Source organism: Pygocentrus nattereri, chromosome 18 (genome assembly GCF_015220715.1).
Source record: "Pygocentrus nattereri isolate fPygNat1 chromosome 18, fPygNat1.pri, whole genome shotgun sequence".
Taxonomy (NCBI): Eukaryota; Metazoa; Chordata; class Actinopteri; order Characiformes; family Serrasalmidae; genus Pygocentrus; species Pygocentrus nattereri.
Window position 1 is genome coordinate 5,678,133 of NC_051228.1, and position 18,636 is coordinate 5,696,768.

Consider the following 18,636-nt stretch of genomic DNA (forward strand, 5'->3'; position numbering starts at 1 on the left):
GAACACATACAACACGTTAATGTTATGCAAATGTATTTATACCCCACAAATACACTGAATGAGCAACACCAAAGGGCTTCACATCCCGTTGTTATGCCTTCACTCAAACTCTTATTCAAAGCTAACCTCTGTTATAATCCTCTTATGGACACCCACCAAGCTCTTCCGTTCAGCATCTGCTATTAAACGGCTCTCTTCAAGATTCCATGAACATTTTTTACAGCTGGTTAAAATGAAATAAAAATAAAAGTCATTGCTGGTGGATAACGTCCCAAAATAGTCTGTAGCATTGTTAATAGTACAGTTATCATAACTTCCAATGCACTTATTTCAGGGTGTCTTCATTCGAGTACAGTATCTTCAGTCATAAGAGCTCCTACATCCATGCGCCTAGCTACTGAGGCAGCCTTGATTAAAGGAGAATTCCACCGACTTTTCAAAGTTTCCACGTAATTAAATAATCAAAACGTGAATAAAGTCAATGCAAGTGGTTTGGTGTGGAATCACACAATGCAGAGAAATGTAACAACTTAATTTTTTTAGAGTGGTGGTGATAGGAACCAGAGTTCATGGTGTGCACAAAAACAGACATTTCCTTTACAACCCAAAACAGACCAGGGAACCTGGGTTTTTATATGTAATGTTGATGGCAGTAAAATGGTGGCAAATCTGAAAAAATTATAGTATTTGGAGGGTGGGGCTATTTTGCCATAGAACACCCTGAATGTATCCCTCCACCATTTATGGAGTTTGAAAAATTGGAAATGGAAAATTTTTTTTTTCATTTTTAAGTTCTTTGCCTCTTATTTACAGGATGCAGGGTAGTGTTACAAATTACATTTTGAATGTATTTTGAAACCTACCTACCTTTTTCATATATATATATATATATATATATATATATATATATATATATATATATATATACACATTTTGGTCTTTTTGACCCCACCAATCTAGCCCCCCGGACAATGTCTGGCACCTGTTTTGGAGGCATTAAACACTTTGGATGTCCAATTCCTACCGCGGCTGTTCAAAATTGTGACTCGCTGAGTTTCTCTGGAATGGCTATTTGACACCAAACCACTCTGACCAGCTTTGTTTACATCTTTAATGAATGATTAAAAAAAAAAAACTGGTTGGAATTTCTATTGAACCGTCTCACATTTGAGTGTTGTCCATCGAATCTTCAATGGTAATTGAACTAACATCAAATCCAAGGTTATCAATGCCTTGTTGACCGTGCTGGTGAAGTATAAGACTGCTGTTCAGTTCATTCAGATAGCAGCAGGCACAATGTGGAGTGACCACCGGTACAGTCTTGGAGAAGTTGGAGAAGTCGACCCGGTACTTGCCCCCTTTGGTGCGAGAGATGATGGGCAGGAAGCTGTAGCCCCACTGAATCTCACTAGGGATGAAAGATGTGCGCACCTGGCAGGACGAGCTGGTGGACTCAGCCACCCCTTCTAGGAAGACCACCAGCTCGAACTCCTGCTGCAGGATGGTGTCTGCCGCCATCTCTGCAAAGGGGCTGGAACTGTCGATCACATGGTACAGCGTCAAAGGGCAGACAAAGAAGAGGTTGTCCTTGCCTGCATCCACCAGGAAGTCAATGTTCACCTGGTCCAGGATGATGGGTTCTCCATCTGACGAGATGGTGGTCCTCAACAGCTTCCCGTAAATCTGGCTGCCAATGAGCAGGGTCTTGCGCAGGTTCGCCACCCGAATCTGTAGGCAGAGGCTTCCTTTCTTCAAGCAGATGACCGCTGTGTCACTGAAGGTGACCGTCTTGGCTCGCTTTTTGGGTAGAGATATTTTGGCCAAAATCAGGCCGCACATGAAGCAGTTTATGATGGCACCCACGAGCGACTGGATGACAAGAAGGGCCACTGTGCCAGCGCAGTGGCCAGTCAGAGCTCGTCCACCGTATCCAATGGTTGTCTGGGTCTCTAAAGAGTAAAGGAAGGCAGTTGTGAGACCGTTTATGTTGTCTATGCACTTTGCATGGCCATCAGCAGAATGCTCCCCCTCCACTGCCTCCAAGTCTCCGTTGCTCTTTGCAATCGAGTACCACAGCAGGCCGAAGACAAACCAGCTTCCAGTGAAAGCAGCGACAAAGGAGAATATAACAAAGCGCCATCGGATCTCAACAAAGGTGGTCCAAAAGTCCATCAGGTAAGCAAAATGGCTGTGATACTTAACGTTGCCAAATTCAATGTTACAGTGGCCATCCTTGGTCACGAGCCGTGTCCGGCGAATCCTGCGTTCCACTAAGTGACCATGAATCTGCTTCTGGATGAACTGCAACATTCCTTTATGGTGAAAATGCAGAAGAAAATGGTTTATAATTTCAACATGAATGGAAAAAGAGGTCATACTCTATGAGCTCAGCATGTGATAAGCAAGTAAACACAGCCTGTACAATGTGGTATTTTGCCCTACATTCTTTTGATAACCTTGCCTTTGCAGTATTGTTCTGCACTGAGGGGAAACGAGTATTCAGACGCTTTTATTTTTTGTTATTTAATAAACTTACTGTATAAAAATCCACTTAAAATGTACACACATGATGTATTTTGACTTTGTACAGATAATTACAAAGAAGTATATATATATATATATATATATGCATACATACACACACAAATCAAATTATAGATATTAATGCCACAAAACAAAAAAACGTTTCTGGTGTCATTAGAAAAGATGCCATTGGTTTTATGAAAGCATATCAGTAGAAAAATAAAATTAGAATGAAAATGTAATATATAAATTACATTTGGGTCATTCTACAGAAATATCCATGTTTGTCTCCCTAATATTAACAGATATATCACACTTGAAAAACATGTTTGGGTTACAATTTATATATATATATATATATATTTTTTTTAAATAAAACATTGTTATTTGAACAATTACAGCTTCTTGAGCCTCAATTTAGCAATACTGGTTCGTGCTCGTCCCCACAGTCAAGTGTAAAGGCCATATTTTGAGGTAAAAAACATTTTTCTGCCATTTTAACTACAATAAATTCTATGTGAGTATGAAATATATGAATTAAATGATATAAAGATAAGTAATGCCAAATAAATGTTATAAAATATATAATGAAAGTTGTCCCCAGGATTCGTGTCACTGGTGTTACCACATAACGAAAAAATCTTATTTTGAAATAAAAGTCACGCCGATGACACCGCTTGACTTCCATTTACCTGTTTCCTGAGGATCTATGAAGAAAAGCACACGGTGAGTCCAGTGTGTCTTTTCAGGTATCAGACATTTTCTCATTGAGCTCATGATTTCATATGAAGCTTTTAGCTGAAGTCACTGGTGTGACCGACTTTATTCTGAGGTAATTGTGAAAAAAAATGGATGAAATGACATATTTCAGTGGAGCGTTCCATGATTGACAACATGCGGTTTGATGCTCTGTACCAGCCGTTTGGTCAAATGCATTTTAAATAAAAAATGTCCCTGGTGTTACCTTCCTTATGTGTAACGCCAATGAGGATCAGTAACACCAGGGGCTCCTAAGGGGAGATAGAAAAGTGGACATTTCTGTAGAATGAACCATGCAGTGTTGGGCTCAAAATAAAAGTTCTAATTTAAAACTGCAATTTTAATTTGCCATTTGGGATACTAGTACTGACATTTCATTTACATGGAGATTTAGATGCTATATATGTAGTATTACTTAAATTGAAATGTGTTTCTAGATCTGCATATTTATACTTGTGATCGTGCAATAATGGTGTCAAAATGTAATTTGCCTCAGATAAATTTGCTCTCTCTAATCAGACATTTAAAACTGTATTACCAAAATGAACAGCAAGCTAGAAAGATGGCATAATTCAAATAACGGAAAACAGCACCTCTCCTGTTTGTAATTACATACTCTCGCCTACTGCACTCATTTGGCTGCAAAACAGTTATGAAAATGTGTTTGAGCAGACTGCATTTTCATTTTCATTGACTTCCCAACCTGTCAGCTATCCCATCAGGGCAGGGCCAAAAGCAAGCTGAGTAGAAAAGACTTTATCTGAAACATGGTGGCTGGAGAGTTTAGAGCTACTCCTACCTCAAGAGATGGAGTGAAGCAGAGCATGACACTCACTTATGATGCTTACTGTCTTTATACATGGCCCAATGAGAAAGGGTTTAATCAAACATGCGGCCACGTTTTCTGATTTATCAGTCTGGGAGTTGATGATAAACGGAGAGGAGTTCACCATTCAAAATTTCACCAGGCACTCTGAGACCAATGCTAAGGAAGGTAAGAGAGAAGCCAGTGGTCTCTATATAGATCTCCTCTGCTAGAGATGCATGTCTAAACTTTGCCCCTAAGCATTGAGACAAATCGGAACTCTTCCGGAATAACATACTGTGGTCAGATGAAAGAAAAATGGAAATTTGGCAATAATTAAGCCCATCGTGTTTGGAGAAAGAAGGGTGGCGTGTATGATCCTGTAAACACCCACAGTGAAGCATGATGGTGGGAGCATCATGATATGGGGCTACTTCTCTGCAAACGGTACTGGGGCATTAAAGGAAACATCACTGGAGTGATGTACTGGGAGATATTGGAGAAGGATTTGATGGAGGTTTCAACAACAACAACAAAACCAACCTCAAACATACAGCCAAAACCACCAAAACTAGGTTCTAAAAAAAGCTTGCATGGCCTAGCTAATCTTTTTTTTTTGGAGGATTTTAAGATCCATCAGAGGCACCCTCACTACGTTAGAGAACTAAAGCTGGTGAGACCAAAATGCTGCAAAAAGCTAATTCATTCATTCTTGAGGCATCTCAGAGCTGTAACTGCCAACAACAGCTTTGCAATAAAGCACTAATATATTCATTCAATATTCATTTGTGGTGTCTGAGAATATTTTTTCCACATCAAGTTCAATTCTTAAAACACATATCTGTGCTTGTTTAAGAATGCAAACGTCTTTGTTCATAAGTATAGGCAAACAGTCAAAAGACATTGTATACATGCACTACAAGTATATGAAATATTGTATAAAATGATATTGTACTGCATACTATTAAGCCACAGAATGTAAAGAATGACTTTCCACTGCTGAGAAATGTAAAGTTTACAAAGCCAAATACAACAAAAGAAATTCCACTCAATTAACATTGAGTGACCACATCGTAACGTCTACCAAACATGATGAGCTTGATTTGTGAGCTAAAACTTGACTATGGATGGAAATGACAACTTACCCCCACTCACACAGAGGTTAGCAGCAGCGCTACTGAAACGAGAAGCCACTGTCAACTCTCAGTGCATGAAATCGACTTCACAGACGTGTTGACTGAGTGCGCTGGCCAAGCAGTAGGCAGGATTAACATTCAGACCTTCCAGTTCTCCTCCAAGCAAACTGCCATTGGGGTGCTGCTAAAAACGTAATCCTCAGTGAAATGTTCTAATCCCAGGCACATGCCACAGTTTACACGCCGTAAAGAAAGACGAGTCAAAATGCTCCCAAAACTGATATTTGTCCACATCTACGCTATCTTAAGCTCATCTGCTGGTTCTAAACCAAACCAAACCACAATCCACATCAGGTGCAGCATCATGACTGAGAGTGAAACTCTGTAGGTCGGCAGCACTGGTCAACAAAAGTTCTAGCAACAGGAGCATTACAGTCTCCAAGGCTGCTCCACTGGCCCTCCAGAGCACAATGCCATTGGGCGAGAAGGTCCCCCAGCTGATGGGAACAGCCTCAGTGAAGGAGCTCCCTACTGGCTGGGCTTTACCCAAATGAACACTAAAGCATTCCATGGTGTCAGACAAAGAAATCCCTCAATCACTTTTCCCTTTATTTTCTGGGCCTAGCTGCTCCCCTCCCCCAAACCTCAGCTCCGGCTGTACTTGCTTCAATCCAGGTCAATCCAGGGCAAAAAAGCAAACAAACTCATAAAACTGATTTCCATTAATAAAGATTGTGCTCATTAATAGTAGCCACTATTAAATGGCAATGACTGCTGTGTTTTTAACCTTGAGTGAGTATTTACATGAAGGGTGTTACTCCACAAACTCCACCTGTGCTGCCACTCAGCTGGAGTGTGGACTGGACCCGGCCCATTCATTGGCCCTTATTTATGAAGCTTCTTAAAGCAGGAGTGCTGATCTAGAATCAGATTCCTCTCTTAGTTACTATAACTTTACTGACTAAAAAGATGCTAGACCAGAATTCATAATCTGAGAAGCGTCATCAATTATGGGCCACTGTCTGTGTACAGAAGCCACCCTTCACTTATACTGAGTCCAGTCAAAATGCACAAAACGTCCACTCTTTACCTTTATTACAGTGTTCACTCTTTTCAGGAGACTTACTTGCAGGGTTTCAAATAAATATGCAGAGAAAGTTCAGTGTTAGAAGTTGGTTATGCAGCTTCTGCTGCTCAAACCCATTGAGTGGTGGTGAGGTCTGGACTCTGGGGTGGCCAGTCCATCTCCACACACACTGTGGAGTACTTGAATACTTTGTTCTGTACAAAGTTGATTGTGCTGACAACAAAATCACACAAAAATCAATGGAAATCAAATTTATTAACCAATGGAGGCCTAGATTTGGAGTCACACACAAAATTAATGTGGAAAAACACATGACAGGCTGATCCAACTTTGATGTAATGTCCTTAAAACAAGTCAAAGTGAGGCAAAGGATTGTGTGTGGCCTCCATGTGCCTGTATGACCTCCCTACAACGCCTGGGCATGCTCCTGATGAGGTGGCGGATGGTCTCCTGAGGGATCTCCTCCCAGACCTGGACTAAAGCATCCGCCAACTCCTGGACAGTCTGTGGTGCAACGTGGCATTGGTGGATGGCGCGAGACATGATGTCCCAGATGTGCTCAATCGGATTCAGGTCTGGGGAACGCGCGGGCCAGTCCATAGCTTCAATGCCTTCATCTTGCAGGAACTGCTGACACACTCCAGCCACATGAGGTCTAGCACTGTCCTGCATTAGGAGGAACCCAGGGCCAACCGCACCAGCATATGGTCTCACAAGGGGTCTGAGGATCTCATCTCGGTACCTAATGGCAGTCAGGCTACCTCTGGCGAGCACATGGAGGGCTGTGCGGCCCTCCAAAGAAATGCCACCCCACACCATTACTGACCCACTGCCAAACCGGTCATGCTGAAGGATGTTGCAGGCAGCAGATCGCTCTCCACGGCGTCTCCAGACTCTGTCACATGTGCTCAGTGTGAACCTGCTTTCATCTGTGAAGATCACAGGGCGCCAGTGGCGAATTTGTCAATCCTGGTGTTCTCTGGCAAATGCCAAGCGTCCTGCACGGTGTTGGGCTGTGAGCACAACCCCCATCTGTGGACGTCGGGCCCTCATACCATCCTCATGGAGTCGGTTTCTAACCGTTTGTGCAGACACATGCACATTTGTGGCCTGCTGGAGGTCATTCTGCAGGGCTCTGTCAGTGCTCCTCCTGTTCCTCCTTGCACAAAGGTGGAGGTAGCGGTCCTGTTGCTGGGTTGTTGCCCTCCTACGGCCTCCTCCATGTCTCCTGGTGTACTGGCCTGTCTCCTGGTAGCGCCTCCAGCCTCTGGACACTACGCTGACAGACACAGCGAACCTTCTTACCACAGCTCGCATTGATGTGCCATCCTGGATGAGCTTCACTACCTGAGCCACTTGTGTGGGTTGTAGAGTCCGGCTCACGCTACCACCAGTGTGAAAGACCACCAACATTCAAAAGTGACCAAACCATCAGCCAGAAAGCAGAAAGGTACTGAGAAGTGGTCTGTGGTCCCCACCTGCAGAACCACTCCTCCAAATTTAATCATTACCTCTCAGTGTATAATGAGTTGTAAACGGGTGCTGAAAGTATGTCAGTAAAGCGACGCAGAGGCCACTTCTTTTTCATTTTTTTAACTATTACAGTTGAAACTTCCTTTCGTCCTACTTACACTGAGACACTCCCTCTCTCTCTCTCTATCATGCTGCCTAACAACCCTGCACCTACAAACAATGGGCTTCATTCAGTTCAGGCGTTTCAGATTTTCAGAATAAAGAAGCTGAATTACACATTTTTTTGTAATTTGTGTTGTGTACTAACTCAAATTAATAGGAAATGTGAAGGCCCTTCTTTAGGGGTAGGACAGACAGACAGACAGACAGACAGACAGACAGACAGATAGATACCTGTGTATATAGATACCTATGTATATAGATAGATAGCTGTGTATATAATTAGATAGATACCTGTGTATATAGATAGATAGATAGATAGATAGATAGATAGATAGATAGATAGATACCTGTGTATATAGTTAGACAGATAGCTGTGTATATAGTTAGATAGATACCTGTGTACATAGTTAGATAGATAGCTGTGTATACAGATAGATAGATAGCTGTGTATATAGATAGATAGATAGATAGATAGATAGATAGATAGATAGATAGATAGATAGATACCTGTGTATATAGTTAGACAGATACCTGTGTATATAGTTAGATAGATACCTGTGTACATAGTTAGATAGATAGCTGTGTATATAGATAGATAGCTGTGTATATAGATAGATAGCTGTGTATATAGTTAGACAGATAGCTGTGTACAGTTAGATAGATACATGTTTATATAGTTAGACAGATACCTGTGTATATAGTTAGACAGATAGCTGTGTATATAGTTAGATAGATACCTGTGTACATAGTTAGATAGATAGCTGTGTATATAGATAGATAGATAGATAGATAGATAGATACCTGTGTATATAGTTAGACAGATACCTGTGTATATAGTTAGATAGATAGCTGTGTATATAGATAGATAGCTGTGTATATAGATAGATAGCTGTGTATATAGTTAGACAGATAGCTGTGTACAGTTAGATAGATACATGTTTATATAGTTAGACAGATAGCTGTGTATATAGTTAGACAGATAGCTGTGTATATAGTTAGATATAGATGTGCAGCAGTGTTGTGGTTGAACAGTGTAGTCGTGGTGAGGGCAGTTCAGGGCACACAGCCTGCCCCTGTACTGCTCACCACATCTCTCACTTTGGAGCTTTAGTGTTTCATTTGAGCCCCTGTGCAGTAAAAGAGTAAGAGTCTTAACACTCTTCAGTTCCGACGCTGATAGGCGCTGGTGTAAAACGTGCATGAATGTGATGAGGTGGAAATCTTTATTATGTCTTTTCACACTGATATGCTTGTTTGTGTTATGTAGAGCTGTATGAACGTATTAACTGGATTGCATTACGGCTTAACTGCGGTTTTAATGAGTAGCAAAACAGCTTTAAGGACAGTAATTCTGCTAGCAGCTCCATGTTTAACAATAAACACTAATCCTTAATGAATGCCGCTCAGTCCTTCTGAATTATGCAATCTAACCTACCGCTCAGTATATCTGGACATGAAAGCTGCTTTTGTAGTTGAAGCTGAATGAAAGAGCACAGAGCGTAAAGACAGTGAGAGCAAACTCTGCCTGGACGCTGCAAACTGACAGAGCTCTATATATATATATATATATATATATATATATATATATATATATATATATATATATAAATAACTCCTCAGAGCGAAAACAGCGCTGCTCATATGTGATGAAACTAGAGGTCCAAACTATCAGGATTTCACAATATCAAAGCAAACAATGTAATATTAAAGCAATACAACAAGAGCAGGAGTGCGTTATCGTGAGTGAACGTGTTGAATGTCCACACAAGACGTTTGCTTTTACACAACACATTTCCAAAGTGAAGAAACATGTAAATCAAATAAAATGAGTCCTGAACATTTCAACTGTGTTAACCCTTCCATGTCCAAACCAACTCATTCTGGTAGTGAACAATTCCACTGACTGGTCTGCAGTGACCACTTCTTTTCAGTACTACTGTGAAAGAACATCTAACAGAACATATCTGACCGTTTCGATTCCTTTTAATACCTTTATTCACAATCAAAGTAGGATTTCGTTAAATGTCTGAAATCCCATGCGACCAAAATATTGAATGGAATGATAAATTAAGTGATAAAATTCACTTTCCTTAAAAAATAAACATCCTCAGATTTGTGCTTAGAGAACTTCAGCTACATTACTGCTCAAAAGTTTGGAATCGCTGGTCATAGTGACAGTTATTATTATTTCATATACAATAATAACTCATACAATGTGGGTGATCCACTCACACCAGCGCAACACACACTAACACACCACCATCAAGTCAGTGTTACTGCAGTGCTGAGAATGATCCACCACTCAAATAGTACCTGCTCTGTGAGGGTCCATGGGGTCCTGACCACTGAAGAACAGGGTAAAAGGGGGTAACGATGTATATATTATTATTGTTATATACAGTATAATATGGAAAACACTGATTCCAAACCTCTGAACAGTGAATGGTGGTGTACAAGTTATTAATGTCTTTCACCAAAAAAAGTAGTTCCACCAGAAACTAGTAAACTAGCGGAATAATACGACATTATCAGTTACACGGAGGTCATTTTGCAACCAATGGGACGGCGTGTTTGAAACTAACTGCTGTCTAAATCACGAAACCATTCTACTTCCATCTAGAAAGCTGGACTGGTTTGATCTCTTCAGTGCCAGTAACAAGCTTGCGGGACTGTCAGCCTTGACTAAATCTCCTCAAAAGACCCCTCGACTCTCAGAACGAGGCCAAGAGGCCCCGCAGTCTCAGCTTTGCCTGGAAATGAATTTTCACACCGCCCAGCGAGGAGCTCTGCCTGCACGCTGAAAATTATAGACCTCTGAATTCCACTGCTGTACGCTGCAGAGAGGGATCTATAATGAGCAGACTGTACAGATTCACTCAGCATCGATGCACAGATAAAAACTAAAAAATACATGTAAATGAATTAAAATGCAGCATTATTAATTATTCAGTCACGTACAGTTAAATGAAAAGATACTGTGCTTCCAGCACCCTAATATGGGTTATAAGAACCAGGACGTATAAGTACATCATGACGAGTCTCAGAGCACTACAGCATTAATAAATCAATATTTTATTTTAAAAAAAGAAATAACAGGTCACACGCTGAAAGATTTAAAAAACAACTGATACAAACCACAAAAACCTAACAAATTACGAGTTTTTAAAAAAGAAAGTAAAAAATCCAATGTTCACCAACATTAAACCACAACACTAAACCAAATGTGATGCTTTTGCAATGTGGATCTATATAACTGCATGCTGTGTTCTGCAGTAAACACTCAAATACGACATAATTCTGATCATTTTAGGGCACAATTTCTCTTCATTTGCTGAGTTCAATATTTTTAAAGTAGTAAAGCATAGAATATTAAATGTGCCAAAACATTTTGCCTCATTTTATGTTTATGCATTCCCAAAACGTTAAATTCTGTAAATAAACAGTGTATATTATTATTATTATTATTATTATTACTACTACTATTCTTTAGGATCCCCATTAGTTGCTAGCCACTGTTCTTCCTGGTGTCCAGCAGACAGACCATAAAATGTGCAAAAGTGTGTTTACTGTAGAACAAAAACACGTCGGGGTGCCTAGACTTTTGTATAAGCCTGTATTTGTGTGCTTACAGTACTGTGTGTTTATTACACAGCTATTAAGTACAAGTTCTTAGAAAAGTACACAAAGTCTCCAACACTGAGTGTAATGATAAATGTAATAGTGCGCACTCTTCGTGCACCTGCTGCCACTTTTACTCCTCCAACATCCTTCATGCAGCAGTATATTTTATAGATCGATGAGACAAAATTAGGAATATTTGGATTTTGAGAAGCAGAAAATGCATCCAACTTCTATGACTGAACTTCAGAGGTGCGGAAAAACATCTCTGAATGAATGGAAGCTGTAATAAATGGAAACAGTGGATAAAAATGATATTTAGTTATTAAGGCTTCGCTGTATCTTTCTATGAAATACTTCACAGGCTTTTATTCTGACACTGAAAAATTAATAACTATATAATAACTTGTACTTAAGGGCCGTTCTGACTGGGAATTAAATAAATGAAAGGAGTAATTTGTGACTTTCACAGCACTGTAGGTATGTATACACTCACCTGCCACTTTATTAGGTTGATAGTAAAAGGATGGACCCCCTTTTGCCTTCAGAACTGCCTTAATTCTTCGTGGCAGACTTTCAACAAGGTGTTGGAAACGTTCCTCAGAGATTCTGGTTGGTTATTTGAGTTCCTGTTGCCTTTCTATCATCTGGAACCAGTCTGCCCATTTTCCTCTGACCTTTGAGTTGCAGCCGTGTGATTGGCTGATGAGCTATCTGTGTTAACAAGCAACTGAACAGGTGTACCTAATAAAGTGGCAGGTGACTGTATATAGACAGTGAGGTTCATTATCTGTTGCTGCATAAACTGTCAGAAACAATAAAAAATTACATAAAAAGGAAAAAAGTTTGAGATCAAGATTGTATCATTTTTGATATTTCAATGTTATTTTCTACAGAGTTCTAATTATGTACTGATCAGAACAGGTTTGGCTTTGAAAAATACACTTTATTTCAAAAGTGCCCACACACTGAACCGACTGTTAGATTCTTTCATTTTGCAATACTGCACTGACATCAGTCCACCCTTACCAGCTGGGCAGGCGTGTACAGAGTCCAGCTCTCTCTAGAGTTTGCCAGCTTCTCTGAACTTGAGCAGCAACGCGTCGTCGGCCCGCAGGGGGAAGGTGATTGTGCGGCTACGGTAGTAACGAGAGTCAGCCTGCAGGTTCTGGATGACGTCGGACAGCAGGTGGGCTCTCTCCACCCCACAGCCAGGAGCTTCGTAGTCCAGCGAGGTGATGTGCACGTGGAGGTGGTAATAGGACGGCTGGTAGTGCAAATACACTCGCAGTTTTGATGGAGGGATGCTGTAGTGCTTCTGAACGGCCTCCTGTGGAGATTCAGCGATTTAAACTCAGTGTTTCTCGACTGGGCAACAGCTTTCGCGTCCCTTGATAGGCAGAATGAGCTCACTGAGGCAGAATCACAAAAGGTTAAGACTAAAAGCTTCTTAAAGGAAAAGTTTGAAGGGGAATGAAAGTCAGAATTGTTCACACTGGTGGTGATAGGAACCAGACATCTGAAGAGCTTAATGCCTCTAAAACAGCGTCTGTGTTTACACGCAAAATCTGATTAAATACATTCCGATCACAGATTCAGACCGAGGTGTTTATGCTCACTCAACTCAACAATCTGATGGAAAATCTCGGTTTACATGCTCAGGGCAAGTAATCTGATTCAAAATGACACGCATGTGTAGAGATCCACTTAGTGTAGACGCTACCATGACAACAGGCATCAGGCGGGTCCAGCCAGAGTGAGATGAGTCTTCAGTTGGCATTACTGTGCTTTTAATTGCTTTAAAATGATGTCAGAAAAACGTAAATGTACTTATTAGTACTTATAGTACTAATATATATAGTATACACTATATAGTATAGTAGTAGAGTACTTAGTCCCACCGCCGGACTAGTCTACTCCTATTGAGGTGTATATTCTGGACGTATTCTGTCCCGATTGAGCTATTAGTTTATTAACGGATTACCAGGTTTCATGTAAACGTGGCTAGTAGTCACCAACTCTCCTACAGAGTTCAGTTACAACCTACATCTAATGCAATCCCATCTTTTAACTAACTTTAAAGGGGAACTTTAACGTCTGCATAACTAAGTGGCTGAGATATGAACAGAGTCATTCTGAGTGGTTTGAGGTGAAATGTTTCATTTCATTCTTAACAGTGGCGGTGATAGGAACCAGAAGTCACCATGATTACAACAAATATAGCTATTTTATTTACTATCCAAAACCACCACTTGCTAAGTTTCTCTACGATGAACCACTTCACAATAAACCACGATGAATGACTTTGTTTACATCTTAACCACTGACATTTTGAAAAATCAGTGGAGCTCCCCTTTAAATTTGGCACAGTCTTGCTAAATGGTCAGGACAGTACTGCCACCTACTGGTCACAGAAGGCATGAACACCATATGAACATGCAGACAGGGATATCAAAGAAATAAAACTAATAAAAAAGTAAAAACACCAAAGAATTAAAAGTCCATCATTACTACATCACAACCTCTCATGAGGTGGTTGGACACTCTTTGTGCTTACCAGCCCCTTTTTCTGGATGTTTCTCAGTAACGGGAGGTCGTCTGATGTGAGATCCCTCAAACTCTTTATGCCCCGTCGATGCACAATGGCTATCAGATACAAGTCATCAAGCTAAACGGAAGAGCACATATTCATAATTACTAACTGATGGATCAAATTATTGTGCCACATTATTTTAAATATGTTGCGTCTAAATTCATCACCATACTGTATTTTCATGCACGTAACCTCAACAAGCATAACAAGTGCTGCACACCTGATGCTGCTCAAAATAATTTCCTGAATTACGTCCATTAAAACTGTACATTTATGAGTCTTGCAGGTGTTTGCCAGGCACAAACGCTCAAACGTAAGAGGTTACTCACTGCTAAATAAAGAAGGGGTCACTACATCTAATAAAATTATTAGATAAAAGTGATCAATCAACAGAAAGATTCATTCCAAATTTCAAACAGATCAAGCTGGCCACTTTCATGCTACAACGCTTTTTTTTTAAAAAGGTTTGCCCACCTGCTTCTGGTTCCATTTGAAATCTGGCAGCAGGACAAAACCCACATTCGGGTCTGGATCTTCAAAAACGATCCTATCAGCCTCAGCTTTCTTTTCCAAGATGTTGTACACCCACTGCAGAAAAAAGCAGGTCAGGTTTTAACCGTATATTATAAAAAACAGCAGTGTGCCTAGAAAAGCTCAGCACTGGTTCATCCAGCAAACTGGCTGAAACTCCTCTTAAACGTTCTCTTTGAAGAGTTTCGCATTTCATTTATATCAGTGCCATAAATAAGCGCAGATAATACAACATGCAGACAACACAAAACTCCCTCATGTAATGAGCTGCAGTCTGTTAAGTTAGTCTAGCTGTCAAAGGAGCAGAAACCGGACATTACTCAGTTAAAGGAGGAAAAGAGGAGACGCTGTGGCCTGGTCCTCACAACAAACTGAGTGATTCAAAAAGATTCATCCGATTTCCAAGCGCTATGTTTTTACAACTGTGAGGCGTCCAGGAACCAATCACAATCCAACTGTAAGAGGGGGTCACAGAGTTTCTGACCGTCTCGCGACCCCTGAGCAGAAAGCGCTCTGCATTCTCCACTTCAATAAGAGCGAACCCATTACTGTGCAACGTGATTTTTGTGGGCAGTGAACCTCCGGCAGCTCGGAGCGTTCATCGCTGGCTCCACAACACTGGACGATCTCCGAAATCGCTCTGAAAGAGGTGGGAGTGATTTTAGAACCCATTCCCTCTATAACAGGAAACATGGTACATGGACGAAACTGACCTGGACACTGAAGCTTTGGCTGCTGATGTAAGGAAGAGTGATGGCACTGTAGTCGTCCCCGGATTCTTCGATCAAAAATGTCTCCTGGTGCAGATATTTCTTTACATGCTTCTCTGTTGCTGGGCAGATCACAGTGGTTTTGATTTCTGTGGATGAGAAAGAACATAAATTAGCCCAAAGCCTAATCCACTTCACACTGTTCCAGCGTTCCACTCCACCTCTGTCCTATTTATTATTCACTGCACTACTTGTTCTCGAGTGTGCGGTCTATAATAAGTGCAATAATTCTTAAGATGTGCAATATTATAAAACTCTATAAGCTATAAAACTCTATAAGCTATCCAAGGAATGCGCAATAACTAACTGCTACCTCACTTGGTCTATTGTCTATTTAGAATATATAGTTTTACAGTCCTTTTTCTTTATATTTAAGATTTTTTATTGTATTTTTCTTAAATCTGCACTTTAAACAATTAAACATAAGGCTAAACTATATAGTGTGTAGAAAGTGCCGTTGGATTATCTTATCTTGGGCTTAGACAGCCAGACAATTCTGCACACATTAATCCTTCATTACCTCCTACATACCCCACATTTATTCCTGCATCTTCTTTTTCTCCCTGATGCCCCCTTATGACGTTTGTGTGGGTTTATGTACTACATCAGCCGATAAAAATGTTTCTCAGGATAACTTTAACAAAAACGCAGACAAGACACTAGCAGGTATGGCAGATGACGAATGGAGAGAGACTGAGGTCCAAATTTCAAGAAGGGATTTAACTGCATTACTCTGAACACCACCACCTCACAGCCTCCGCATGCTACACTGGATGCACGGAGAAGCTCGTTCAGTGGCGTCTGTTCCAGCTGCGCTGTGTTAAAGAGCCGTGTGAGATCTTTCTTACCCACTGCTATACGGCTCTTCAACGTGTCTCCTCACTGCAGAGACGGTACTGATCTCCTGCTGTCTGCGCTGTGCTGAACCACATCACTGTATCTCCTCACTGATCAATACACACTGTGCAGTATATCACAGTTACTGTAACGACACTTTTCACTGTGCACTACAGTATTGATGCAACTCAGAGTTAGTGATGTCTATAATATGTGCTGTTAGACCTCACAGCACTCAGTGCCTGCTGACTGTAAATACAGTGAATCTCTCAAAGGCCACGTAAAAATGTAAGTAGATAAACTTCTATAGTTTATTTTATTTCTCATGTACTTTAACTCGTGTGTAGATTTAGCTCTATTTTTCTGCACAGTTTATGTGTAATTATATGTGTCGCTACTGAAACACTGAATTTCCCTCCAGGATCAATCAATCAATCTATCCATCCATCCATCCATCCATCCATCTCTCTCTAGTGTAGCATAACTTTTCAGACCTTACCGTTCAAATGAGGGGGCGCTTGGAGCTGGTAGGTGCTGTAGATGTCATTCTTCATCTCCAGCTTGACTGTACTGGTCTTCAGCATTTCTTCCAGCGTGTCTTGCCTGATTGGCGTTTTCTCCAGAATGATAACGGCCTCCTGTTCATCCATCTAACATGAGGACACAAGCAGAGATGACCACGATGACCGCTAGCAAACCCACAGCCAACGAGAAGCCACCTACCCACCCACCGACCCACCGCATTAAATAGGACATTCCTCATAAAACATACAAGGGCTTTTTGTCTTTAACTCATAAAACCCCATTACTTCTCCAGAGAGCGTTTTAACTGCCCCCACTGTCACCACCTCAGGCTGCACCGTTTAAGGTGGAACGGGAAAATTCGAACATGTAGCCGAGTTAGCCGGTTAGCCTCCACTCTCCCGCCGCACCTTTCCGTGGACGAACACGGTCTTGTCCCGCGCAGAGTCCCGCAGAACCCGCTCCGTTTTAAAGCCGGATACCGGGCTGAGGATAGCGGGACCACCATTAGTTTCCCCGTCGCCGTCATCCCCTCCAGCCCCGCCGCAGGTGTCCTGCTTCAGCCGCTTCGGCGCGGACTCCTCCACAGCAGCCGCCATCGCTCTGAGTGCCCCGACCAGCCAATCACAGAGCGACACGTCACCACGGCAGGGCGCGTTCACAGACACTGCGCTCTGCGCGAGACAGACTCAATAAAATCCAAACTTTAAATATTTAATTAAAACCTAAACTCCAACTTTAATTCACTCTCAAACTAAAACCTAAACTCCAACTTTAATTCACTCTCAAACTAAAACCTAAACTCCAACTTTAATTCACTCTCAAACTAAAGCCTAAACTCCAACTTTAATTCACTCTCAAATTAAAACCTAAACTCCAACTTTAATTCACTCTCAAACTAAAACCTAAACTCAAACTTTAATTCAATCTCAAACTAAAACCTAAACTCCAACTTTAATTCACTCTGAAATTAAAACCTAAACTCCAACTTTAATTCACTCTCAAACTAAAACCTAAACTCCAACTTTAATTCACTCTCAAACTAAAACCTAAACTCCAACTTTAATTCGCTCTCAAACTAAAACCTAAACTCCAACTTTAATTCGCTCTCAAACTAAAACCTAAACTCCAACTTTAATTCACTCTCAAACTAAAACCTAAACTCCAACTTTAATTCACTCTCAAATTAAAACCTAAACTCCAACTTTAATTCACTCTCAAACTAAAACCTAAACTCCAACTTTAATTCACTCTCAAACTAAAACCTAAACTCCAACTTTAATTCACTCTCAAACTAAAACCTAAACTCCAACTTTAATTCACTCTCAAATTAAAACCTAAACTCCAACTTTAATTCACTCTCAAACTAAAACCTAAACTCCAACTTTAATTCACTCTCAAACTAAAACCTAAACTCCAACTTTAATTCACTCTCAAACTAAAACCTAAACTCCAACTTTAATTCACTCTCAAATTAAAACTTAAACTTTAACTTAAACGCTAACTGCATTTCAAACATTAAAAAAAGCAAAGAAATATACTCCCAGGGCATATTGGGAAACATTTATTTCAAAAGCATATTTTGGCTGTCATACTTTTATATTTTTTTAATTCTATTGATATTTATGCTTTGTAATAGTTTATGAGGCTAATATACCCAGTATAATAATATAAGATTTTGAATGACACAGACTTCATATCTCTGGACTAAACTTCAGGCACCTTTTTATTATTATTATTATTATTATTATTATATACTACATAAATATATACAAATCTACGATTTTTACAGCTTCTTCATTAGAATCTCCAATAGCTCC

General features: G+C 40.5%; 2 protein-coding genes across 3 annotated transcripts; both read right to left on the minus strand.

Moving 5' to 3' along the window:
- Positions 1 to 942: 942 nt before the first annotated feature.
- On the minus strand, positions 943 to 14,233 carry kcnj1b (potassium inwardly rectifying channel subfamily J member 1b). Of its 2 annotated transcripts, none has more exons than XM_037547670.1 (2): positions 14,121 to 14,233; positions 943 to 2,312 (listed from the first exon to the last, which is right to left on the minus strand). In XM_037547670.1, exon 2 carries the CDS (start codon positions 2,308 to 2,310, stop codon positions 1,162 to 1,164), a length of 1,149 nt encoding a protein of 382 aa, XP_037403567.1. In that variant the 5' UTR covers positions 2,311 to 2,312; positions 14,121 to 14,233; the 3' UTR covers positions 943 to 1,161. The 2 variants fall into 2 exon arrangements, with proteins under 2 accessions (XP_037403567.1, XP_017563178.2); XM_017707689.2 differs by lacking the exon at positions 14,121 to 14,233 and adding an exon at positions 5,233 to 5,757.
- On the minus strand, positions 12,489 to 17,451 carry dcps (decapping enzyme, scavenger). The gene is made up of 6 exons (XM_017707690.2): positions 17,227 to 17,451; positions 16,794 to 16,944; positions 15,401 to 15,546; positions 14,631 to 14,744; positions 14,121 to 14,231; positions 12,489 to 12,893 (listed from the first exon to the last, which is right to left on the minus strand). The coding sequence occupies exons 1-6, from the start codon at positions 17,413 to 17,415 to the stop codon at positions 12,627 to 12,629; spliced, it is 978 nt and encodes a 325-aa protein (XP_017563179.1). The 5' UTR covers positions 17,416 to 17,451; the 3' UTR covers positions 12,489 to 12,626.
- Between the last annotated feature and the right edge of the window lie 1,185 nt (positions 17,452 to 18,636).

Bases quoted from the DNA above. Each gene is read 5' to 3' on its own strand.
- kcnj1b (XM_037547670.1), bottom strand. From the start codon at position 2,310: ATGTTGCAGTTCATCCAGAAGCAGATTCATGGTCACTTAGTGGAACGC.
- dcps (XM_017707690.2), bottom strand. From the start codon at position 17,415: ATGGCGGCTGCTGTGGAGGAGTCCGCGCCGAAGCGGCTGAAGCAGGAC. The intron at 15,547-16,793 runs GTAAGGTCTGAA...TCTCATCCACAG, and splicing joins AGCGCCCCCTCATTTGAACG to AAATCAAAACCACTGTGATC. The intron at 14,745-15,400 runs GTCAGTTTCGTC...TTTTTTCTGCAG, and splicing joins GCCAAAGCTTCAGTGTCCAG to TGGGTGTACAACATCTTGGA.